Here is a 26,142-nt window from a genome sequence, read left to right as displayed (position 1 = left end):
CTGATTCTGAAATGCCAACTGCTCATCTGCCTCCATAGATTCGCTGAGCTCCTCCAGCGTTCGGGGTCGGCCCATGCAATAACTCAGGTGGTCAGCGAGCATCTTGGGAGGAAAGTGGACGGTCGATACCCTTGAAAGGAGTGTCCAGTCCTGAATCAGGGTCTGGATCCGGAGCCGCGCGGAACGCGGGGGTTAATCCGATCCTCCTCCCCACCCCCTCTGCAGGGGTTCAAAACTCACCCCCGACGGGTCGCGGATGAAGTAGCTGCCGCTGGAGCCCTGGCTGATGCGCTGCGGGTGGATGCCCAGGTCCTGCGCCTGCTCGGCCCGCCGGATCACCTCGGCGAACTCGGGCTCGTCCGGGAACTCGTTGAGGGCGCGCGGGCCCAGCAAGGGCTGCCGCTCGCGCTCGCGGCCCGCCCCCGGCGACCCGGGCGGCGACGGGCCCGACACCCGCACGCCCGCGCCCGGACCCCCGCCCGACAGCCGAGGCCCGAAGGCCGGGCCCGGCGCTGAGGGAGCCGCCGGCGACGGGGGCTCGGCCAGCTGCGCCGTGGACAAGTAGCTGTCGGGCGGCTGCTGGAGCGGGGAGCGGAGCGGGCTGGTCTCGTCCATGCCGGATGGGGCCGAGCGGAGCAGAGCAGCGCAGCGCAGACGCGGCGGACACCGACTCCCACAGTGGCAGCAGCCCAGCCGCCGGATCAGGTGACGGCGCCACTTCCGGTCCCGCTCCAAACTTCCGCTCACCTCCATCCCGGCCAAGTGCTGAACTGAAAACTTCTATTGTGGGCGCAAGGAGCTCCAGCACATCCCTTCCCCTGCACAGAGGCATGCATCACAAGATTCTGCTCATGCAGAACTCGTTTATTTCGAAACAGACAGTGAAATATGTATTTTGTGTCTAAGGTAACACATGCCGGGGAATGCCCGCAAGCGTCGCCACACGTTCCTGTGCCAACAGCTCAGCAAGACAGAATATGTCCACAGTGCTGGACAGGACACAATAAGCAACAGAATCACAGCAGCAACACAAGCTCCTTTCCTTCCTTCCATCCCCAGGACACCGGTGGACTCGCGGACCACAGACACGTAGAACCAGCGGCCCATTCGGCCTCCACTTCCAGTCGACCTTCAGTATCGACCCGAGGACTGGCCAATGACGGGATCTTGAACTCCGGTTCTGGTCACCCGGTCCTGCCCACTCGTGTACCTCTCGGGCACCCGGCCCTCCTGGCCCCGCACACGCAGATATCTGCCAGCATGGGGGAACTAGCTGACCCGGTGGGCCACCAACCGGTCCTCCGGAACAACCTGCACAAAACTGCCGGGGCAACTCGGCAAGCCAGGCGACATCTGTGGAGGGAGATGGACAGCCAACGTCTTTGGCTCAGACTGGGAGAGATCTCATCGAATGGAGGATGTCATTTCTAGTCGGCCTATTTCACCTCCCCCCACCTTTTTATTCTGGCATCCTTGTCACTCCTGTCCCGAAACATCGACTGTTTACTCTTTTCCATAGATGCTGCCTGACCTGCTAAGTTCCTCAAGCATTTTGTGTTTGCTGTTTGGATTTCCAGCATCTGCAGATTTTCTCGTGTATTGCTTTAAGAGCGACTGGATTTAAAAGCGGATTCGGTTTGTGCCCCGTCCAGTCAATTTTCATTCCTTTGAAAATGTAATCGAGTTGAAATTTGCTTTCATCGCCTGGGTAAATGCAGCGTCCTTGGGGATTTTATTTTTGCAATTGTAATTGATAACTCGCGTGAAAATTGCGCCCTTGTGCTTCTCAAAACTGCGTCCTTGACAACCGCCTGCCGCGACGCTGGGTCTGGGATACGAGCAACCACACGGAATGCGTCGCCTTCTTAAAAATACCCCCCCCCCCCCCCCAGCCGCAGTTCGGGAACTGGGCACAGCAGAGCTCGGGAAGTTGCATCGCCACTGCGATTGGGTTTGATAGCATCGTTTCACGTTGTTGTCCGTTTGATTTCCACACTCGGGCGGGCTTCTAGGTGGCTTCCCGGCTCAGCACTGTGTGAAGTGAAGAGGCGGTACAGAGTCCATGTCTTTCTTGGGGGACCCGCCTTTCTCCCCCGTTTCCAGCCTGTCCTTCAACCTCAACGGACTGTCCTGTCAGGAAAGGTATGGCCAGAAGGACAAAGCTAACAAATCGGCAACAAACACGGATGTTGGAGAAACTCAGCAGGTCAGGCAGTATCCACGGAGTCGACGTTTTGGGCCGAAGCCCTTCATCGGGACTCACTGTTTCTTCTTCTCCACGGATGCTGTCTGACCTGCAGAGTTCCCCCGGCCTGATCGGGATTTCCAGCATCTGCAGAATCTCCTGTGCTTAAAGTAAACCTGGCGATGTGAGGTGCTGGAGATGCTCGGTGTGTCACGGTGGTCAGTGGAACTGGTCAGAACCGAGCCGGAGTGGCCAGCTCCGGAAAATGGGCTGGAGGAGCCCGGCCGTCGCTCCACATTCCGCAGCCTCGGGTCTCCTGCGTTCGTTTCCCCTGCCCAGTCGGTCAGAGCAAGTACAGGGAAGCTGCAGGCTCTTGTGGAGATAAAGGATAGCACAAGCTATGGGAATGTCGGGGGAGGTCCAGTTTATCATTGTCTCAAGTATCGAAGTACAGAGCAAAACTTATCTTGCTAGACGGTGGGGGGGGGGGAGGAGGGAGAGTGGGGGAGACGGGAGAGGGTAGAGGGGTGAGGAGGAGAGGGGGTCGGGGAGGTAGAGGGGAGGGGGGACGGGGAGGTAGAGGGGAGGGGGGACGGGGAGGTAGAGGGGAGGGGGGACGGGGAGGTAGAGGGGAGGGGGGACGGGGAGGTAGAGGGGAGGGGGAGGGCTGGGAGGTAGAGAGGAGGGTGAGGGCGAGGAGGAGGGGGGGAAGTGATGGGGAGGACAGAGCAGGAGAGGAAAGGGTGTGGATTTAGAGAAACAACCCGATCAGCGATTCACTGAGTTTTGATAGAAATTGTGCAGAAATAAAGGGAAAACAATTAACTCCAGGCCAATAGGACCGTAAACTATAACTTTAAAACTAAAGCTAATGCCGATTCTGCAGCTCGGTAGCAGTTGCTCAATCTTAAATAGCTAAACAACTTTAGTCTAATATTTTTTCCCAGAACCAGGACAACAGTAAGCAGTTGATGTTGCTTTGTATTTAGTCAAAGCTCGACAAGACTGAAAGGAGAGGAAGGGAGTTAAATCCCACCACATTGAAACATTAACGGCTGGAACGTGCATACTCGCGAGTTCGATTACTGAACCCATTGCACAGCCGGCATGCCAGGGCACGCAGACAGCGAGGCAGAGTCTGCAGTTGTGATACTCGAATACTGTCCATACAGATCAATTATACACACATGACACTAGGGTAAAGTTGAAAGATTACCTTTATTTGTTACATGGGTATTAACAATTCAAAAAAATCATGCTGTTTCGCGCCAACGTCAAACAGAGTCTGACAACGTGCTGGGGGCAGCCTGCAAGTAGTGGTCTCAACCATTAACCCTTACGTCTTCGGAATGAACCCAGGGCACCCACGCGGTCACGGGGAGAACGTGCGAACTCTTCACGGGCAGCGGCAGGAATTGAAACCCCTATCGCGACATACAGCATCCTACTGTGTCACCCTGCAGGAAGTCCAAGTTAACACTGTAACCGCTGTGAAACTGAAGTGTGGTTTTTCTCAGAGTCATAGAGTGGAGATCGAAAAGAGTGGAACAAAGATCAGAACAATTGCACTCAGTGGCCACTTCATTTGGTAACTACTGTACCTAGCAACGGAGTATATGTTTGAGGTTTTCTGCTGTTGTAGCCCATCCACTTCAAGGTTTGACCTGTTTTGCATTCAGAGATGCTCTTCTCCACACCACTGTTGTGTCGTGTGGTTAATTGAGTTACTGTCGCCTTCCTGACAGCTTGAATCAGTCTGACCGTTCTCCTCTGATCTCTCTCAGTAACCAGACATCATCACTTACAAAACTGCCTCTCACTGGATTTTTTTTTTATTTTTGTTTTTGTTTTTCACACCATTCGGTATAAACTCTAGAGACTGTTGTGTGTGAAAATCCCAGGAGATCAGCAGTTTCTGAGATGCTCCAACCACCCTGTCTGGCACCAACAATCATTTTATGGTCAAAGTCACTTAGATCACATTTCTTTCATGTCCTGATGTCTGGCCTGAACAACAACTGAACCTCTTGACAACAGCTAACAGGAGAAAATCTGCAGATGCTGGAAATCCAAGCAACACACACAAAATGCTGGAGGAACTCAGAAGGCCGGGCAGCGTCAATGGAAAAGAGTACAGTTGATGTTTCAGGCCGAGACCCTTCAGCAAGACAAAGGGTCTCGGCCTGAAACGTCGACTGTTTACTCTTTTCCATAGATGCTGCCCGGCCTGCTGAGTTCCTTCAGCATTTTGTGTGTGTTGCTTTTGACAATGTCTGCTTGCTTTGATGGAGTTGCTACCACATGACTGTCTGGTTAATATTTGCATTAGGGAGCAGGTGTACCTGATAATGTGGGCACTAAGTGCATTTTATTTATTTATTCGTAGCAATACCGCACAGAACGGGCCTTTCTGTCCCTTTGAGCTACGCCACCCAATTTAATCCTGGCCTAGTCACAGGAAAATTTACAATGCCCAATTAACCTACTAACTGGTACGTTTTTGAAAAATGAACAGAGCCTCTTTATTCCTTTTTAATGCACCATTCTTAAGTTTCTTTCTTTCTTTATAATTTGTAATTTACATTAACTTTATGCCTTCGCACTGTACTGCTGCCAGAACAGAATTTTACTGTATAGAGGGCAGGGATAGTAAATCTGATTCTGAAGGTACTGATGGCCTACCTGGGAACCTAAGAGATGGCGGATGCTGGAATCTGGAAAAACAAATGATCTGCTGGATGAATTCAGCGGGTCAAGCAGCATCTGTGGGAAGAAAGGGATCGTCCACATTTTGTACTGATGTGACACACACACACAAAATGCTGGAGGGACACAGCAGATGAGGCAGCAACAATGGAAAACAGTGAACAGTCAACGTTTTGGACTGAGAACTTCATCAGGACAGATTAGGAGTGTTTAAACATCAGCAGTTCCAATCCAACATACACAAAAACGCTGCCGAGACATTTTCCAGACCTGATGAAGGGTCTTGGCCCGAAACATCAAAATTTATTCCCTAAATAGATGCTGCCTGACCTGCTGAGTTCATCTAGTGCTCTGTGTTGCTCAAGGTTTCCAGCATCTGCAGAACCTCTTGTGTCTAACATTTCCTTCCACCCCTACAAATGCTGCTTGACCCAGTGAGTATCTGGAGCAGATTTTAGAACATAGAACACTTCAACACAGAACAGGCCCTTTGCTCTATAATGTTGTGCTAACAATTGTTCCCTCTAATTTATACGGGTGCACGGCCACCCAGTAACTGAAACGTTTCCGCACAAATAGCCCATGTTGTCACACAGCTGTAGCTTTCTTAACATGAATATAAAGTGCTGCTCAGTTTTCCGACTGTGTAAAAAAAAAACAAAGATACCTTCTTAGAGCAATGTTTGGTCTGCGCAGCTATAAAAAAAATTACTGTTGACCCTTTAGATTGCTCATGCTCCCATTTCTTATATCTTTGGAAAATGATTTATAAATATAAAGTAGTTCAGGGTAGAAAAGTTAAGAAGCAGGCCTTATTCAGTGTGCCTGACATCCTAAAATGCAGGAAGTTGAAATACTTGAAATCTTTCACATGCTCTCCCTCTCTCTCTCTGTTCTCTCTATGTTGTTAACCACAGTGACACCCCTAAGCGCAGACTGAAGCTATCGCCTGAGTATGGGAATCCAAGCCCTGAGGCCTTGCTCGTTGCTATGGAGACCAAGACTCCCACAGGTCTGTACAAGCTGGCCGATGTGTTCTGTTGTTATGGAGTCTTACTCTGTCCAGGGTGGAGGCAAAGGGTGGAAACGGAACACTTTCCAAGATTTTTTCACTTTCGTGTGTATTTGAGGAAAGGCTACAATGCACCATGCACACTACTGCAGACAAAAACTTTCTGATGTCTTAAAGATGCCAGGGACATTCAGAACATCTGGAAGCATGGACTGTAAACACGTTAGCTACTCATATGAATTGTGTGACTCTTACAGGTCGATCACCCAGCTCACCACACAGACTGGACACCCAGAGAAGAAGCAACAGGTATTCTGTGAGCAACTGGGCATTGTAATCTTGCAGGTGTTTATTATGCTACAGGTCACAAACACGTGAAGATGCTGGAAATCCAAAGCAACACTCACAAAACACTTCTCTCCCTTTCCAGTCTTGATGAAGGGTCTCAGCCCGGAATGTCGACTGTTTACTCTTTTCCATAGATGCTGCCTGGCCTGCTGAGTTCCTCCAGCATTTTGTGTGTGTTGCCTGGATTTCCAGCATCTGCAGATTTTATAATATTGTGATACTATTACTACTATGAAGTCTCTTCCAAGGATGCCTACCCTGGAGAAGTTTGACGGGAGTTCAGTGCTCTCACTGCTCCCCTTCTGTGATCTCTGCTGCCCCCTTACTCTGACTTCTCCCCTTCCTTTCCAGTCCTGATGAAGGGTCTTGGCCCAAAACATCATCTGTTTTCTCTTTTGCATAGACTTGTCTGACCTGCTGAGTTCCTCCGGTATTTTGTGCGTGTTGTTTATGTTGTAGGTGTTTGTATCTCACCTACACCAGTGACCACTTTATTAGTTACCTCCTGCATCAGAATCAGGTCAAGTATCACTGGCATATGTGAAATTCGTTGCTTTGCTGCAACGGAACAATGCCATACGTAACAATTTTTTAAAACCTATAAATTACAATAAGAAATACATATAAAAATTAAGTAAGTAGTGCAAAAGAAAGATTAAAAGATAGTTCATTAGTTCATTGCCTAATCAGAAATCTGATGGCGGAGAGGAAGAAGCTGTTCCTGAAATGTTGAGTGCACGTCTTCTTGATAGTAGCATTGAGAAGAGGGCATGTCCTGGGTGATGGGGGTCCTTGTGACGGATACAGTCTTTCTGAGAAAGTGGTCGCTGAGTACACGTTCGTGATCTTCTGCTGCTGTAGCCCTTCCACTTCAAGGTTTGGCATGTTGTGCGTTCACTGATGCTCTACTGCATGCTTCTGTTGCAATGCATGGTTATTTGAGTTGCTGTTACCCTCCCCTCAGCCGGAATCAGTCTCCCCTAACCTCCCCTAACCTCTCTCCTCCACACGAACTGCCACTCGCGCTCCGGAAATTCTAGAAACTGATGTCTGCCAAAATCCCAGGAGATCGGCAGCTTCTGAGATACACAAACCACCCCATCTGGCACCACCAAGCATTCCACCGTCAAAGTCACTCGGATTACATTTCTTCCATTCGGAGTTTGGTCTGAACAACATCTTGAACATGTTAGATATTTGCATGAATGAGGTGCGCAGGTGTTCCTAATACAGTGGCCACAGAGCAATAAGCCTCGGCAGTCTCTTGCGATCCTGTGCATTGGTACCTCTATTCTAGGCTGCATTGGAGCTTCCATACCAGGCTGCAATGCAGCAGGCGTCTATAGAATTCTGTAAGTGCTCTCAGTGACGTACTGAATCTCCTCAAGCTCCTACCAAAGTAGATCGTCCTCACGATTGCATCAACGTATTAAGCTCACCATGTTAACTTGGTGATAGTACTTGTTCTTGCAGAAACGTGGCTCTTTGATAACTTCCCGTGGATCACCAGTCTTCGGGCTGTTCCTCTCAGGGACTTGTGCCAATAATAATTTTGTGGCTGTTTGTGTTGCCGTAATTGTATGTCCTGCGTGCGACTATATGTACTGTGTTTTGCACCTTGGCCCCAGAGGGATGAGGTTTCGTTTAGCCGTATACATGAACACTAATAAACTTGACCTTGTAGATCTGATTCCTCCCATATTCATACCACACCATGGGGGGCAGCACAGTAGTGAAGCAATTAGCGTGATGCCATTACAGCGCCAGCGACACAGGTTCAATTCCTGCCTCTGCCTGTAGTGAGTTTGTATTTTCCCTGAGTGTCCGCGTAGGTTTCCTCCAGGTGCCTCAGTTTCCTCCCACTGTCCAAAGACAGACTGACAGACATACTTTATTGATCCCGAGGGAAACTGGGTTTCGTTACAGGCACACCAACCAAGAATAGTGAAGAAATATATCAATATAAAACCATAAATAATTAAATAATAATAAATAAATTATGCCGAGTGGAAATAAGTCCAGGACCAGCCTATTGGCTCAGGGTGTCTGACACTCCGAGAGAGGAGTTGTAAAGTTTGATGGCCACAGGCAGGAATGACTCCCTATGACGCTCAGTGTTACATCTCGGTGGAATGAGTCTCTGGCTAAATGTACTCCTGTGCCTAACCAGTACATTATGGAGTGGATGGGAGATGTTGTCCAAGATGGCTTACAACTTGGACAGCATCCTCTTTTCAGACACCACCGTCAGAGAGTCCAGTTCCAGAATTATACCAATGTTTCATTCTTCTAATATTTTTAGGGACAAGAGTAAAAGTGACAGGAAGACATCTCACAGTTACAATTGGTCAGGTTGTACAGGCGTTGAAGTCCCAGCACCACCAGGTTCAAAAACAGCTACTTCCCTTCCACCATTGGATCTTGACCCAAATGGCAAAACCCTCATCGCCAAAGTTCAGCAACACTTTAAAATTAACTTAGCCATTTTCGTTTTAACTGTGCTTTTTCATGTAAAAATCATGTTTAATTTACATATGTTTCTCTTGTGAATGATGCTTAATGACTCCACGTGCCCGTGATGCTGCTGCAGGTAAGTTTTTCATTGCACCTGTGCATAGAGGTACTTGTGCAGAGGACAGTGAACTCCACTTTGACTTTGCTTTTGAAATGTTGAGGTTTGAAGAAGAACATCTCTGCTCCCTAAGAATGCAGAAGAATTCTGGCATGTCCCCAGTGGTGTAAGCAATTTTTATTCATGCCGCACTGCCCTGCCCTGCCCAAGACCTCAAGAGTCGTAAAACAGCTTCCATCCACCACTCTCTGTAAAAAAGAAAGTGATGGAAATCTCTTTTAAAGTTCCCCCTCTCTCCTTAAAACTATGCTTCCTAATTCCAGAGACACAAGAGACTACAGATGCTGGAGTCTGGAGTAAGGATCTGCTTGGGGAGCCCTAGTCCCATTCTGGATTCCCTGGTGACCGTAATATCAGGAGAGAAATCCTGGAAACACTCAGCAGGTCAGGCAGCATCTGTGCAGAAAGAAGCAGAGTCAGTGATTCCATTTATTTGTTACATGTACATTGAAACGTCAAACCATAGAGTGAAATGTGTCGTCTGCATCACAGCCCGAGGATCTGCTGGGTGCAGCCGCAAGTGTCAGCATCATACCAACCCTAACTTGTACATCTTTGGAAAGTGGGAGGAAACTGGAGCACTCAGAGGAAACCCACGTGGTCGGAGGGAGAGCACAGACCCCTTACGGACAGCGGTGGAACTGAACCCTGATTGTTAGCACTGTACATGCTCTGCTACCATGCCATCCCATTATCAGAGTACAAAAAGAGGGGCAAAAAGGTGGTTTTAAGTTGCAAAGGATCTGGGAACAGAGATGAATAGGACAGAGGGAATATCTGTGATCAGGTGAGACCAGGTCAAACTGTGGATACCTTAGCAACAATATTATTGTTCTTTCCTTGTAGCTGGACTCCAACAAGACAGACAACCCCTAGGCCGGTAAGCTATGAACACATATCAACATATCACATATCAACAGCAGTAATTGTGGGGCTGAGGAGGGGGAGAAAGGATCAGCCAGTCTTGAATGGCAGAGTAGACTAGATGGGCCAAATGGCCCAATTCTGCTCCTATGTCTTATGTTCTTAAAGTGCCCTGGTGCCTGTTCTCTGCTGGTTGCTGACAGCAGATTTATGGATTCATGTTTAATGTACATCGGTGCCTCTGGACGCTGGCTTTGCCCTGCCACCTGGTGGTTGGAGATTGCAGCTACAGCCAACCAGATTTCTGTTCCACATGGCTCAGTAAGTCCAAAAGTATCAAAGGCTGTTTTCGGAACAGAAGGGCTCAGCAAAATGAGATGTAAACTTTTAATGAATGGATTCCGACCTGGATAACAGTGCAGGTATTAAAAGCAGAGAGGTTTGCTCTTGGGAATCAAAGAATGTTCAGCACAGAATCAGGTCATTCAGAACATCAAGTCCATGCTAACCATCCGGGTACAATCTCGTGTAAGTTTGTGTGTGTATATACATGCGCGCGTGCTAGCAAAGGGTTGAATTATGCCTTGCTGTATCCCGTCTGTAAAATCTATTTTCTAACATCATAGGTGGCCCCCTAATTTCTGTATCGTTTAAATTTACAGCAAGATAGCAAAACTCAGTGGATTAGTGAAGGGTGCAAACACTGGGGGTTAGCTGACGAATTTGAATTTTACTGCACTGCGGGCTTCGGGAGAACCAAAAGGCGATAAGCAGAATCCAGACACAAAACCAGCAGAGTCGGTGGTCAGCAACTCACTTCCCTGCGCTACCAAACTGATCCAACATTCTCTGGTTCACTTGTGCAGATGAGGCTTCTGGATAAAATGCGGATGAACTCAGAAGGACGCTTGTGTCAACTGGAAAAGGAAAATGTGAGACAAAATGTTCTATTCGTATATTTTAATTGTCCTTGTGGTCACTTTTCCTCCCCTGTTCAGACAGCAGGAAAATATCAGACCTTCACCTGGTCCAAGACGTGCTTCTAGTACCCAGCAGAGCACACTGGTCAATGGTCATGGGTGGGATGCCCCAACAAATTATAGCCCATTCCACTAGAATCCTTCATATCTGAAATGTTTACGACCGCGTTACTACAGACTCATTCTTTAGTTTAACAAGGTAGAGGGAGATATGGGACGGTGTAGAGGGAGCTTCACTCTGTATCTAACCCGTGCTGTCCCTGTCCTGGGAGTGTGTGATGGGACAGTGTAGAGGGAGATTCACTCTGTATCTAACCCGTGCTGTCCCTGTCCCGGGAGTGTGTGATGGGACAGTGTAGAGGGAGATTCACTCTCTATCTAACCCGTGCTGTCCCTGTCCTGGGAGTGTGTGATGGGACGGTGTAGAGGGGCCTTTTCCTTTAACTACTTTGTACTCTCCTTGATCTGAGATTATGACTGGTGCAGAAAAATCGATTTCTTAGCCCTCATGCCCTTCTTACTGCACGCTATTCACTGAAATATTCTCTGTTCAAGTTGATTCCTGATTATCTCATCTGTGGAATTTGTTGCCACGAGTGGCTGTGGAGGCCAAGTCATTGGGTGAATTTAAAGCTGAGATAGATAGGTTCTTGATTAGCCAGGGCATCAAAGGGTGTGGGGAGAAGGCAGGGGAGTGGGGATGACTGGAAGAATTGGATCGGCCCATCATTGAATGGCGGAGCAGACTTGATGGGCTGAATGGCCTACTTCTGCTCCTATATCTGATGGTCTTATCTCAGTAGTTTGCTGTATTCATCCTGACAGGACTATGGCCATGAGCAATCAAGAACTGCTCTCACAACACCTCCAGATCAGAGTGGCAGCAAGCGTGGTGAATTGGCAGAAGGACTTCAAACCCCGGCTCAGAAGAAAAGGAAAAGTGGATTCCACAGAAACTTTGAGGACAGACAGGTAAGAGTTGATCTATCGATCTTTTTTTCCTTTCTTTCTTTATTTCCTTCTTTCCCACTATTTTTTTCCTTTGATAATACTAACTGGTGAATGTTCAGGGAGGCTGTTACCTATGGCAACCATGCTGACATGGTGGAATATGAGGATTCTGTGACCAGCTACGTAGAGAAATGTACTGAGGATGTTACCAGAGTGAAACACATCTGGGTGAGGGCAAATCAGAAGCCATGGCTCACTGCAGAGGACCTTGCACGACTGAGGGATCGGGGGATGCGACAGCTCTCAGGGAAGCAAGAGTTGTGCCTTCCTGCTCCATCAGGAAGATGAAATGGGAGCAGTCTCTGAGAAGTTACTGCCACTTCTACGATACCAGAGACATGAGGCGCGTGTGGCAGGGAATTCAGAGGATTACAGAGTACAAGCCTACCTTGCGCATCAGTAAGCAGGATTCCTCACACCTTCCACGCTCAGTTTGATGCACAGGACAAAGAGCTAGCGAGGAAGTCTCCCCTCCACCCACTCTGGCTGAACCTGGGGTGAGGGAGACCCTGGCCAGAGTCGACCCGCGCAAAGCTGCAGGGTCCAATGATATACCAGGTCGGGTTCTGAAAGACTGCGCAGCCCAGCTGACGGATTTATTCAACATCTGTGCTTTACACCCCGGTTTGAAGAGAAGTTCTCATTTCTAATACAATATTTGGTTAAATACATGTATATAGTTAAATGACAATAAACTTCACTTGATTTGACATTATTCTTTCTTTCCTTCTTTCTCTCTTTCTCTTTCTATTCTCTCCCTCTCTCTCGTTCTCTCCCTTCTGGCCCACCAAGCCTGTGCCGTCCATTATACACAAGTAACCAGTGATCCTACTAACCCGTACATCTTTGAAATTTGTGAAGAAAGTGGGCCACCCTTGAGCTTGGGGGATAAGACAGCTGCCAAGTCTTGCTTTCCCACACCATGAGGAGAGCAAAGCAGGATTATTCACAGAGAATATACACCTATTTCTGTGACACCAGTGACACGAGCCGCATGCAACAGGGCTTTCAGATCACACGGGAGTACAAGTCTGCACGTCAACGACAGTGCCGCTGTGGTGAACTATGTGCCTGTCGGGACACGCCCCTGCTGACTGCTCCTGTGGCTCCTCCCACAGGCCCCTGTATAAAGGAGATCTGCGGCCTGACGCTCGGCCTCAGTCCCCAAGACATTGTATGATAGACACTCACTCCTGGTTCCTTCTTCCAGTCAATAAAAGCCGATATCTCGCCTTACGTCTCAGTGTGAGTTATTGATGGTGCATCAGCCGCCTCTCTTCCTGATAGGCTAAATCTCTTCTACGCTGGGTTTGATGCACCGAACGACATGCCAGTGAGGAAGGAACTCCTCCCACCTCATCCACACCCCCATGCGGCAGGCACTCTGTCTGGCCACAGCTGATGTGAGGAAGACCCTAGCCAGGGCCAATCCACGCAGAGCTTCAGGCTTCAAGGTGGCCACCATCACCCTGTGCCCAAGATGGCGACTGTGACCTGCCTCAATGACTGTGGCCCAGTGGCACTGATGTGAATAATAATGAACTGCTTTGAACGGCTGGTTATCAACTGCATTAAATCCCAGTCCCATCTTTCTTCTACATTGAATGCTTTCCAGTTTGCTTCTTGCTCAATTCAGTCCACTGATGACGCCATAGCCTCGGCACTCCATTCTGCCCTGTTCTACCTGGAAAATGGTGCCTCAATACATTGTTCATTGACCTCAGCTCGGCATTAAATACGATCATCCCTCAGAAGCTGGTGGGTAAACCGTCATCATTGAGTCTCAACACCTCTCTGGCCAACTGAATTTGGATTTCTTGACAGAAAGGCCACTGTCAGTCCACGTTGGCAGAAACACCACCAGCTCCATCATGCTGAGCACCGGCGTTCCCCAGGGCCTTGTGCCCAGCCCACCGTATTGTTCGATCCAGTTCAAACCGAATCACAAGGTTCGCTGATGACACGGCAATGACGATGAGATGGCGTACAGAGAGGAGGTGAAGTGGCCAGCAGAACGGTGCAAGCACAACAACTTGACTCTCAAGGTGGACAAGACCAAAGAGATGTTGGTGGATTTTAGGAAGGTGCAGGTTGACTGCTCCTCACTGCACATGAACAACTCCTCTGTAGAGAGGGTTAGGAACACCAGATCTCTGTGAATGCATGGAATGGACAATCTTATCTGGTCCCTCAACACCACCTCTTTAGCCAAGGAAGTACTGCAGCATCTCCAATTACTGAGGAGATTGAGGTGAGCCAGGCTCCATCATTCCCCTGTTGTTACCAATTTTTGCAGGGACACTGTTGAAAGTGTCCTGGCCAACTCAGCTGCTTCGCTGTCTGGTATGTGAATTATAGGCACCTGACCACAGCAAGGACTGCTGAGAGGATCATCGGGGTCTCCCTGGCACCCATCAAAGATTTTAGGAGCATGTGTACACAGGATCTTTAGCAATGTCAATGATGCCTCCCGTCTATCAAACAATATCTTTGACCCCTTCCCCCCTACAAGAAGGCAGGAGGTACTAGCCTACAAAGTACCCAGGACATCTTCAAGGAGTGGTGTCTCATAAAGGCAGTGTCCATTATTAAGGACGCCCAGACTCACAGAACCCAGGGCATGCCCTGTTCTCAGTTATCATCAGGTGGGAGATACAGGAGCCTGAAGGCACACACTCAGCGATTCAGGAACAGCTTCTTCCCCTCTGCCATCCAATTCGTAAATGGACATTAAACCCTAGAACACGACCTCACATTTTTAATATAATTTCTGATTCTGCGCAATTTTTAATCTATTCAATATATGTACACTGTAATTGATTTACTATTTATTTATTGTTCTTTTTCTTCTTCTTCTATATTATGTATTGAATTGAACTGCTGCTGCTAAGTTAAATTTCACGATACATGCCAGTAATAACAAACCTGATTCTCTCTTCTTCTAATTTATTTCTGGCAACATTACTTTGCGTTACGTGTGTGAGTTATACAGTATATACTGTTTGCGCACATTGGTCTGGAGGAATGTTGTTTTTGTCAGTATACATGTATATGGTTGAATTACCATAAACTTGAACTTGAACTTGCAGGAAACCCACATGGTCACAGGGAAAATGTACAAATTCCTTACATACAGCAGCAGGAATTGAACCTGGCTCACTGGCACTGTAAAGCATTACGTTAATCACTATGCTACTATGCTGCCCTAGCAAACAGCTGGAAAGGCTCAAGTGGATCCAGTACTGTGAGTGGGGAGGAAGAGGAGGGATTGTCAATGTTTCAGGTTGAAATCTCAGACTTATTCATCCTTACAGTAAACTGTCCCACACTGATGTTAATTTACAGTTCCTGATTAACCTATATCATAGGATGTCTCCCACACGCCTTGATACTTAACGGCACATTGTAAATACACATGGTGCCGCTGCCTAAGGTTGTAGGTCAGAGGAATGCGTGGCTACAAAGATGGTAGACTTCTGGGAAAGACAGGAGAGATGCAAGCTCGTCTAGCCCCACCTGAACTGGAAAGGGTCCATCATCCTTTAGATATAGACCGTAAGGCACAGGAGCAGAATTAGGCCATTTGTCCCATCGAGTTTGCTCCGCCATTCCATCATGGCTAATTTATTATCCCTCCCAACCCCACTCTCCTGCCTTTTCCCCGTAACCTTTAATGTCCTTAGTCATCAAGAACCTTCACTTTTAATATACCCAATGATGTGGCCTCCACAATCAATTCCAAAGATTCACCACTCTCTAGCTAAAGAAATTCCTTCTCATTCCTGTTATAAAGGGACATCGTTTTATTCTGAGGTTCTTCCCTCTGGTTCTAGACTCCCCCTCTATAGGAAACATCCTCCCCACATCCACTGTCACCTTTCAATAACCTTCAATGAGATTCCCCCTGTCATTCTTCTAGATTCAAGTGAGTATCAATCCAGGGCCATCAGATGCTCCGGGGGAGGTATGCTCATGAAATTAGGAAGGGTTTAAATTCAACAGCAAATGGGGCAAGAGTAGGCTTACAGTCAAACATAAAAGGATAGCTAGAATGTAGAACAGTATCAGCAAAGTACAGGCCCTTCAGCTCACAGTGTTGTGCCAACTTTTTAATCTAATCCAAGATCAATCTAACGCTTCCCTCCCACATAGCCCTCCAGTTTTACATCCATCTGGGTTCCTATCCAAGAGGCTCGTATATATCCCTAATGTATCAGCCTCTACCATCACCTCGGCAGTACATTCCATCCACCCACCACTCTGTAGAAGGGAAACCTTAGACTTTCCTCCAAGCACTTTACTATAGAATTATGAGTAGTGCACACAAGTGCTGGAGGAACACAGCAGGTCAGGCAGCTACTATGGAAAGGAATAAAGAGTCAACATTTTGGGCTAAGACCCTTCACCAGAACTTTTTTTTCAGGAAGAAAGGCCATGATGGATGGTCTTGGCATGAAATGTTAACTCTTTATGCCTCTCCATAGATGCTGCCTGACCTGTTGAGTTCCAACGGCATTTTGTGTGAGTTGCTTTGGATTTGTAGAATCTTGTTTGTTTACTTTAAAATTCTGCGCACACAAGGACGTAGCCACCCTGGCAAAAGGTGCTGGCTGTCTACTCTGCCTGTTATACATTGCTTTCTGGAAATGCTCATATTTATTCATTCCAAAGAGAAAAGTCCTAGCTTGCTCAACCTTTCCTAAGACATGGTCTCAAATCCAGGCCACATCCTGGTAAATCTCCTCTGCACCCTCTCTGAAGCTTCCTCATCCTTCCTATAATGTGGTGACCAGAACTCAACCACAAGACTCCTAATGTAATTCCCATACTGACTCCCATTTCTAATTCTTGTTTCTAGGCTTGTAATACCCGACGCTTGTTCTGCTCCCAGGAAATTGACACCGAAATATTTCCAGATTCAGATGGAAAGGAAGTCATCGGAGATACCCAAGTATGAATCCACTCCAGGCAATCAGCCATGCCGCATATCACCCCCTACCTGGTGTCGAAAATCCTTTCACTCCCCATCCTGCTCCTTCCTACTAACCCTACCTCCTCCCTTCAGCTCCAGGTGTAGACGAGGCTTCACTCTGTATCTAACCCGTGCTGTCTCTGTCCTGGGAGTGTGTGACGGGACAGTGTAGAGGGAGATTCACTCTGTATCTAACCCGTGCTGTCTCTGTCCTGGGAGTGTGTGACGGGACAGTGTAGAGGGAGCTTCACTCTGTATCTAACCCGTGCTGTCCCTGTCCTGGGAGTGTGTGATGGGACAGTGTAGAGGGAGCTTCACTCTGTATCTAACCCGTGCTGTCTCTGTCCTGGGAGTGTGTGATGGGACAGTGTAGAGGGAGCTTCACTCTGTATCTAACCCGTGCTGTCCCTGTCCTGGGAGTGTGTGATGGGACAGTGTAGAGGGAGCTTCACTCTGTATCTAACCCGTGCTGTACCTGTCCTGGGAGTGTGTGATGGGACAGTGTAGAGGGAGCTTCACTCTGTATCTAACCCGTGCTGTCCCTATCCTGGGAGTGTGTGATGGGACGGTGTAGAGGGAGCTTCACTCTGTATCTAACCCATGCTGTCCCTGCCCTGGGACGGTGTGATGGGACAGTGTAGAGGGAGCTTCTCTCCGTATCTAACCCGTGCTGTCCCTGTCCTGGGAGTGTGTGATGGGACGGTGTAGAGGGAGCTTCACTCCGTATCTAACCTGTGCTGTCCCTGTCCTGGGAGTGTGTGATGGGACAGTGTAGAGGGAGCTTCACTCTGTATCTAACCCGTGCTGTCCCTGTCCTGGGAGTGTGTGATGGGACGGTGTAGAGGGAGCTTCACTCTGTATCTAACCCGAGCTGTCCCTGTCCTGGGAGTGTGTGATGGGACAGTGTAGAGGGGGTTTCACTCTGTATCTAACCCGTGCTGTCCCTGTCCTGGGAGTGTGTGATGGGACGGTGTAGGGGGGGCTTCCACTCTATATCTAATGTCTCTGCCCTGGGTGTGTGTGACATGATGTCCTTGTTCCTTGTTGAGAAGAGACTCTGCTTGGGAGAGGAGTATGGACAGGTCTCTAAATGCTGTCTCTCTCTGCTGTTTGATCTAGACCTGTCTTTTGCCCACGGTGGAGGGGAGGCATCAGGACCTGAGATATATTACTGCCCAGTCAGTGAGTATCATCTGCACGCAGATCTGCACCTGGTCATTCAACAAGCTCACTAATACAACGTAGAACAGTGCAGCAGAGTACAGGCCCTTCAGCACACAATTTTGTGCTGACCTATTGAAACCTACTCCATCATTGATGCATCCACTAAGAAGAAGGCAGGATGTCCCACTGGGCCCCCACTTCCATTTCGATTTCCCATTCCCATCCTGACATGTCTGTCTATTGCCTCCTCTACTGCCATGATGGGGCCAATCTGAGCTTGGAGGAGCAATACCTCATATACTGTGAGGGTAGCCTCTAATGTGATGGTATGAACATTAACTTCTGGTATGTTCTCCTCTCCTGCTCTCTTTTTCCATTCCCTTTTCTGATTCCCCTCTTGCCCCTTCTCATCTCCTCACCTGCCCATCACCTCCCACTGGTGCCCCTCCTCCTTCCTTTTCTTCCATTGCTCACTCTCCTCTGCTATCACAGTCATTCTTCTTCAACCCTTTATCTCTTCCAGCTCTTTCCTCCCAGCTCCTCACTTCATCTCCCCTCCCTCACTCACTCACTTTCCCCCCTCACCTGCCAGCTTCTCTTCTCTGTCTGTCCTCCTCTTTAATCTGGCTTCTGCCTAGGCCTTTCCTGTCTTGATAAGGGGCCTCAGTCCGAAACATCGTGTTAATTCCCCTCCATAGAGGCTGCCTGACCTGCTGAGTTCCTCCAGCATTTTGTGAGTATTGCCCATTGTCAGTCTAATCCTTCCCTCCTACACAGCCAATAACCCTCATCTCCACACGTTCCCTTCACCATCTGTCCCCTTCACTTCCCTTTGCCCCCTCTTCACTCAACTACTGACCCCATTCTTACTTCATCCTCCCCCTCACCTCCATTCTCGCTCTTCATTCTCCTTCACTCCCCATCCCACTTCAACCCTCCCTCACTGTTATTGACCTCCTTCAAGAGGTCCATTCAAGAGCTGATAACAGTGAGATTGAAGCTGTTCTTGAGCCTGGGGGTACGTGCTTTCAAGCTTTCGTTTCTTCTGCCAGATGGAAGAATGGAGAAAAGAGAATGTCTGGGCTAGGTGGAGTCTTTGATTACGCTGGCTGCTTTACTGAAGAGGTGAGAAGTATAGATAGAATCCGTAGAGGGATGGCTGGGTCCCAACCCAATTATCAACGACCAACTTTAGGGAGCAGCTTCTCCATAATCTGTCTCATAGTCAACATCATTTAAAATGCGGTCATTATAACTTACAGCCCATGCTGTGCCTAGAATGGTGTTGTGTTTCTTGCTTGCTGCTCTTGGTCTGTTTTCTCTCCTCCTGATCTACTCAGTTCCTCCTGCACCCACCAAGCCCCCTTCGCTCTGTTTCTTTCTGCTAATCCATTCCCCCATCATCCACACGCACTCCTCCCACTGGGTTTCCTCCACCCCGTTCCTAACTGCCCTCAGTTCCATGCTCCACCTTCCTCTCCAGATAGATTCCACCATCTGCCCTTTGTCACCTCCACCCATCACCTCCCAGCCTCTGTCGCTATTCCCGCTCTCCCCCTCCTCCATCTGCTCATCACCCCTCCTCACCTGGATCCACCCATCACCTCCCAGCTCTTGCTGTCCACCTCCCCACCTCCTCTCACCTCTCTATGCTGGCCATTTTCCCTCTATCGTTCAGTCCTGATCAAAACATCAGTTGTCCATTCCCCTCCACAGATGCTGCACCACCTGCTGAGTTCCTACGGTATGTTCCTCCCTCAAGATTCAAGTCTCTGCGGTCCCTGGTGTCTCCACTACAAGCCCCTGACTGCCAGTAAATGACCTTGGGGTTGTTGACTTGGGAAACACACGTCCCATGTTTCCCTCTCTACCCCTCTCCACTTTCCGCAGGGATTGTTCCCTCCGCGACTCCCTGGTCCTCACGTCCCTCCCCATGGATCTCCCATCTGGCACATCCCTGCAAGTGTAAGTGCTACACCTGTCCCTACACCTCCTCTCTTACCATCATTCAGGGCCCCAAACAGTCCTTCCAGGTGAGGCAACACTTCACTTGTGAGTCTGCTGGAGTCGTCTATTGCATCCGGTGCTCCCAGTGCGGCCTCCTCTACATCGGCGAGACCCGACGCAGATTGGGGGACCGCTTCGTCGAGCACCTATGCTCCATCCGCCACAACAGACAGGATCTCCCGGTTGCCACCCTCTTCAACTCTCCTTCACATTCCCATTCAGATATGTCCATACATGGCCTCCTCTACTGCCACGATGAGGCCAAACTCAGGTTGATGGAGCAACATCTCATATACTGTCTGGGTACTCTCCAGCCCCTTGGTATGAACATTGAATTCTCCAACTTGCGGCAATTCCCTCCCTCTCCCTTCCCCCATCCCAGTTTCACTCTGCCTCCTCCTCCAGCTGCCTATCACCTCTCTCATGATTCTGCCTTCTTCTACTGCACAGTGCTTTCTCCTTACATTCCTTCGTCACCTCTCTGGCCTATCCCCTCCCTGCTTCTCCTCCCACACCCCTTGATCTTTCCTCTGATTGGTTTTTCACCTGACACCTACCAGCCTTCTCCTTCCCACCCTCCCCCCACCTTCTTTATAGGGCCCCTGCCCCCTCCCTCTTCAGTCCTGACGAAGGGTCTCGACCCGAAACATTGACTGCTCGTTTCCACGGACGCTGCCCGACCTGCTGAGTTCCTCCAGCGTGTTGTACGTGTTGACAAGTCACATGTTGGTTTGCGTGATGGAGCAGTGGTCTCACACAGGTTCTGGGATGTTTTGCAGGCAGCAGCTTTGCTCGTTGGGGACTTTGATCATCTTGTTGATGGCTACGTGATCGTGGATTGTCGTTACCCTTATGAATACGAGGGGGGGCACATTAAGGTATGTTGCTTACACGTGCGTGCCTATTCGTGCATGTTAATATGTGCATTTGTGCCCTTTGTAGGTGTGCGTGTGTGGCGTGCATGCATGAACTCTGCTTGTGTGTACATGCATATGGACGAAGTGTTACACTAGCCGCTAATACAGCACCAGCTGCACGGGTCAAATCCGGCTGCTGTCTGAAAGGAGTTTGTACGTTCTCCCCATGATTGCTAGGGTTTCTCCCAAGTGCCCTGGTTTCCTCACACATTCTAAGTATGAATGGATTGGTAGTTTAATTGATCACATGGATGCAAATGCAGGCTCAATCCCCTGGAGGGGCCCACAATTATAAAAAATAAAAATAAACATGGGCATTCCCCACTCTAAACTCTTACCTCGTCTTACCCGCCTATCACTTCCCCTGTGTCCCCTCCTCCTGCCCTTTCCCCTTTGGTCCACTCTCCTCTCCTGTCAGATTCCTTCACCTCCAGCTTTTTACCTTTCCCACCCACCTGGCTTCACCTGTCACCTCCCAGCTAGCCTACTTTCCCTCCCCCCACATTTTTATTCTGGCATCTTCTCCCTTCTTTTTCAGTCCCGAAGCAGGGTCCTCACCCGAAACATTGGCTGCCTACTCTCTCCCACCGACGCTGCCCAACCTGCTGAGTTTTCATCCAGCATTTTGGGTCTGTTGCTCTGGATTTCCAACACCTTCAGACAAAGGGTCTCGGCCCGAAACGTCAACAGTGCTTCTCCCTTTAGATGCTGCCTGGCCTGCTGTGTTCCACCAGCATTTTGTGTGTGTTGTTTGAATTTCCAGCATCTGCAGATTCCCTCCTGTTTGCACCTACAGACTTTCTTGTGTTTACGTGCATGTAACCTTGCATGTATATAAAGTCATAGATTACTACAGCACAGAAACAGGCTATTTGGCCCATTCAGTCCATGCTGACCGGATCCTCTGTCTCTGCTTCCCATCTACTTGCACTCATACTATATCCCTCCAATCCTTGCCTACCCATGTAACTAACCAAACCTCTTGAATGTCTCAATTGAACCTGCATTGACCATTTCCTCTGACAGCTCATTGCACACTTGGACCACCCTCTGAGTGAAGAAGTTTGCCCTTAGGTTCCCCTTAAGTAGTTCACCTTTCACCCTTAAACTATGACCAACCTGAGGAGAGGAGGCCTGGGTACACTCACCCTGTCTATACTCGTAATGTTGTATACCTCTATCAAATTTTCCCTCTACAAGATTTGCCTTCATTCTCCTACACTGTAGGGAAAAGTGTTGCTGACGTCAATGGCCAATACTGTCCGAGGATTCTGCTGGTGTCAGTCTAGAGGTGTCGCCAGGCTTCTGGCGCTAACATAGCAACTACACAACTCACTAACCCTAACCCGCACGTCTTTAGAATGTGGGAGGAAACCGGAGCAGCCGAAGAAAAGCCAGGGGAGAACGTGCAGACACCTTACAGACAGTAACAGCAACTGAACCTGGCGCTGCAATAGAGTTACGCCAAGCACTGCGCTACCATGCCATGTAAAACAGTAGTCCAAGAAGCATTAGTAGATGTCCTGTCTGGGTTAATTAAACTTTCTTTCTCCTTTGAATAATAACCAGAAAAAAAATAAAAGACAGAACCAAACACGTCCATGGGAGTGCAAGAGGTGGTCCGTCATTTTCCATAGCCGAGATAGGGTTAGAGTTGTGCAGGCGGGTTCAGGAACCTGGTGGATGTAGGGAAGTGGCTGTTCCTGAACCTGGTGGTGTGGGACTTCAGGCTTCTGTACCTCCTGCCCGATGGGAGCAGTGAGAAGAGGGAATGACCCTGGTGATGGGGGTCCTTAATGACACAGACCATGCTCTTGAGCCTGCACTCTGCGTACATAGACGCTGTCGGAGGTGGGTGTGGGGAGGGCTGCCGTATCTCTCTACCTGATGCGGTGAGATGTGTTACAGCTTTAAACACCTTTTCCAGGATGGGACAGCCACTTGTCTACAGCAAGCACTAAATGGTCTTAGTTTTTTTCCTTTTATCTTTCTGACCTATACTTAAGGGAATTAAACATCAGCATTTATGATGCCCAACCTGGCCAAACTATCTTGCAGCAACAAGGTGTGGTCACTGATGAAGGAAATATGGCAACTAATTTGCATATCAGGCAACTCACTTGAGTCACAGAGTCACACAGCATGGAAACGGGTCCTTCAGACCAACGTGTCCGACCGAACAAAATGCCCTCACTTGAACCAGGGTTCAAAGGGTCATTCAATCACCTCCAAAGGCTGTGGGGTCAAATCTCACTCTGGAACTTGTGAGGCACGACTGAAAATGCTGTGGAAGGAGTGTACTTTCATTTAGGGGTCTTGCACAATAGTAGACCCTTCTGAGCCAACGAGACCACACCACTCAGTTAGACCCATGAGACCAATTAACCTACTTACCCATGTATCTTTGGAATGTGGGAAGAACTGGAGCACCCAGAGGAAACCCAGGCGATCATGGGGAGAACATACAAATTCCTCACTGGCTCGGTGGCACCCCAAGAGCGTTATGCTAACCACTACGTTGCAGTGCCACCCCATACCATAGAAGGCCATAGGCATGTTATATTCAACAAAGACCCCACAGGTCTTCAGTTAGACATGAGATACCTTGGTACGTTTTTGAAGGAGGATTATCCCCATTTATTCTGGTCTCTTCTGCAACAGTGCCAAAAGCTGCCACAAGGGCTGCAAGCCCCTGTGGTGGGCCTTAGAGCGTTGGGGTTCTCAGTTTCTCGAACAGCTGTATTTAATTGTTGTCTTAAGCCCCTGTGCTTCCTGTTTAATCTTGTCACGTCAAACAGTGACTGGCACTGGTTTTCCACATTCTGTGATTATTTAAAGTGGACTCCTGATTAGCATTCATTACGGGGTCCTTGTTTCACAGTGTCTCACAGTGTCACTCGGTCAAGCCAGCGGAGTTCAGCTGGAATTCCAATGAATAAGCTCTCGTTTCTGTCTCAACGTGCAAGTCTGTTGTTCCTCTGCACCTGAGTTTGATCACCTGCCAGCACACACCGTGACAGGAAGCTAACCATCTGGTCATTATCACACTACTCCTTGTGGGATCTTGCTGTGTTTAGATTGGGAGCTGGGTTTCAGGGACTCCAGGGCAATTCATCAACTGCAAGGAAGTTAGTAACAACTCCTTCAAAGGGTGCTATAGAAATGCAAGTTGATCTTTCTTCAGCAAGGAGAGAAATGCAGAATTTCTTCCATTCTGGGTTTCCAATTCAATCTGGGTCTTGTCTGCAGGGAGCACTGAACTTGTACACCGAGGAGCAGCTCGTCAATACATTTTTCCCACACCAGCAGTCACCCCAGCCAGTGAGGAGGCGCAACGTCATCATCTTTCACTGCGAGTTCTCCTCCCAGCGAGGACCCAACGTGTAAGTGCCCCATACCTTCCCTTTCCTCGCTACCACTCTCCGTCTGACGAGCCACAAGTCTTTCAGCATCTTCTTCTAGCGATCTTACCCCAACACTGCTTAAGCCTAACGTACAGTGTGTGCGAGTGTCCGCAGATCGCACACAATACGCACGCACACCGTACCCATGCATGTAAGCACTCAAAGCATAAAGATAAAGCTTAGCTTATTTGTCAAATGTTCATCAGACTATCAAAACCTGGAGTGAAATGTGTTTATTTATGTCCAAGCATGTGCTGGGGACAGCCCACAGTGTTGCCACACTTCTGGTGCCAACATAACGTGTCCACCACTTACTAACTCTAACGTGGACATCTTTAGAACATGGAAAGAAACTCGAGCACCTGAGGAAACCCACATGGTCACGGAGAGAATGTACAAGCTCCTTATGGACGGTATACACACACACACACACACACACACACACACACACACACACACACACACACACACACACACTGTCATGTCATAAATGAATGATACAAACCATTCCCTGTGGCAGAGCAATGATCTCTTATATTGCAATATCCCGGTTCACTTGTTCCTCCAATATTTTTCCAAGTGTTTCACTTTCTCAGCTGCCGGAGCCTGAGGAGGATTGATCGGAATGTAAACCAGTATCCCAGGCTCTGTTTTCCTGAACTTTACATCCTGAAGGATGGCTACAAGCAGTTCTTCCAGCAGTTTGAGGTAACTCAATACAGATATCTGAATTAACTATCGGTCAACGCAACAACTTTGGGGTCAGGTGGATGAAAAGGGTTGTAAGGAAAGGTCAAATAGGTTAGGATTTTACTCCCTGGAGTGCAGGAGAATAAGGGGAGATATGATAGAGGTACACAAATTATGATGGATGGTAAATGGATGGTAAATGTAAGCAGGCTTTTTCCACTGAGGTTGGGAGAGACTCAGACTAGAGGTCATGGGTTAAGGGTGAAAGGTGAAATATTTAAAGGGAACTTCTTCACTCAGAGGGTGGTGAGAGTGTGGAATGAGCTCCTCGTGGAAATGGTAGATGGGGGTTTGTTTTCAACATTTAAGAGAAGTTTGGATAAGTACATGGACAGGAGGGGTATAGAAGGCTATGGTCCAGATATGGGTCAATGGGACTAGGCAAGAACTGGATGGGCCAAAGGGCCTGATTCTAAACTTTAGTGCTCTATGACTCTCTATCTTGTCCTCTTTTATCCCCCAATTCCTTATTTTAGTTCTTTAACGCTTCCTTTTCACATTACTCCAGTTCGGGTTCATCTTCCCAAACCTCTTTTCTTTTAGACTTAACTTAACACCTTGTATTTCAAGGTTCCTGGACCTTGTTGTCCTCACTTCTCACTCCCACAGAAACAGGTTGCTCCCCTGAGCCCTAAGCAGCCGACTTCCCTCATGTCAGCTGTGGAGTTCCTTGCGACTGTGTGGGTTTTCCCTTGGGCTTCTCCCCTGTTTCCTCACACGTCCCGAAGATGCACAAGTTGCCTGCTGGAGATTCAGAATCAAAGTCGTGTTCACTGCACGAGGACGTGTGTGCATGGGTGCAATGAAAACCTTACTTCCGGCAGCATCTCAGATACACAGCGTTATATAAACGTAAATTATGCACTATTTGTACAAGAAGGAATGCAATTAGAACAAAAAAATGAATAAGGTAGAAAAGCTTCCAAAAAAGTGCAAGGTAGATTGCATATACACATATCACACACATCCAAAAAAGCACGAGGTAGATTGTGTGCACAAGTACAGGTATATGCTGTACAGGTGCACTGAAATGCTTACTTGCATTGCAGGCATACAGCATCATATAAACAGTATGCACAAGGAAAACAGAAACTGAACATGAGTATCCACAGTTATACAAGAAGTAATGCAAATTAGAACAGAAACAAAGTCCATTTTAGTGCAAGGTGACCAAAGAGGTCATAGCTTTG

At 48.4% G+C, this 26,142-nt stretch overlaps 2 protein-coding genes across 8 annotated transcripts in view; one reads left to right on the top strand and one right to left on the bottom strand.

Annotated features, from left to right (window-relative positions):
- The window catches only part of pi4k2a (phosphatidylinositol 4-kinase type 2 alpha), a 32,471-nt gene extending 31,710 nt beyond the window's left edge, over positions 1 to 761 (bottom strand). Inside the window, exon 1 of the mRNA XM_059947107.1 lies at positions 241 to 761. Within this exon, the coding sequence (XP_059803090.1) occupies positions 241 to 753 (513 nt within the window). The 5' untranslated portion in view covers positions 754 to 761. The remainder of the gene's footprint in view (positions 1 to 240) is intronic.
- A 3-nt stretch (positions 762 to 764) lies between these two features.
- The window catches only part of cdc25d (cell division cycle 25 homolog d), a 30,796-nt gene continuing 5,418 nt past the window's right edge, over positions 765 to 26,142 (top strand). Inside the window, exons 1-12 of one of the 7 annotated variants that reach the window (XM_059947115.1) lie at positions 765 to 906; positions 4,572 to 4,677; positions 5,809 to 5,903; positions 6,161 to 6,212; positions 9,730 to 9,763; positions 10,614 to 10,679; positions 11,553 to 11,699; positions 16,597 to 16,689; positions 17,830 to 17,892; positions 20,661 to 20,759; positions 24,048 to 24,181; positions 24,799 to 24,910. In XM_059947115.1, the coding sequence (XP_059803098.1) occupies positions 5,882 to 5,903; positions 6,161 to 6,212; positions 9,730 to 9,763; positions 10,614 to 10,679; positions 11,553 to 11,699; positions 16,597 to 16,689; positions 17,830 to 17,892; positions 20,661 to 20,759; positions 24,048 to 24,181; positions 24,799 to 24,910 (822 nt within the window). In that variant the 5' untranslated portion in view covers positions 765 to 906; positions 4,572 to 4,677; positions 5,809 to 5,881. Of the gene's footprint in view, positions 907 to 1,680; positions 1,709 to 1,909; positions 2,143 to 2,909; positions 3,774 to 4,336; positions 4,678 to 5,808; positions 5,904 to 6,160; positions 6,213 to 9,729; positions 9,764 to 10,613; positions 10,680 to 11,552; positions 11,700 to 16,596; positions 16,690 to 17,829; positions 17,893 to 20,660; positions 20,760 to 24,047; positions 24,182 to 24,798; positions 24,911 to 26,142 lie in introns of those variants that run through there. The other 6 variants (XM_059947112.1, XM_059947114.1, XM_059947110.1 and 3 more) reach the window with 6 other exon arrangements.

This window comes from Hypanus sabinus, chromosome 22 (genome assembly GCF_030144855.1).
Source record: "Hypanus sabinus isolate sHypSab1 chromosome 22, sHypSab1.hap1, whole genome shotgun sequence".
Lineage (NCBI taxonomy): Eukaryota > Metazoa > Chordata > Chondrichthyes > Myliobatiformes > Dasyatidae > Hypanus > Hypanus sabinus.
Note: the sequence above shows the minus strand (reverse complement) of the source record. Positions and strands in the feature narration are given on the sequence as shown.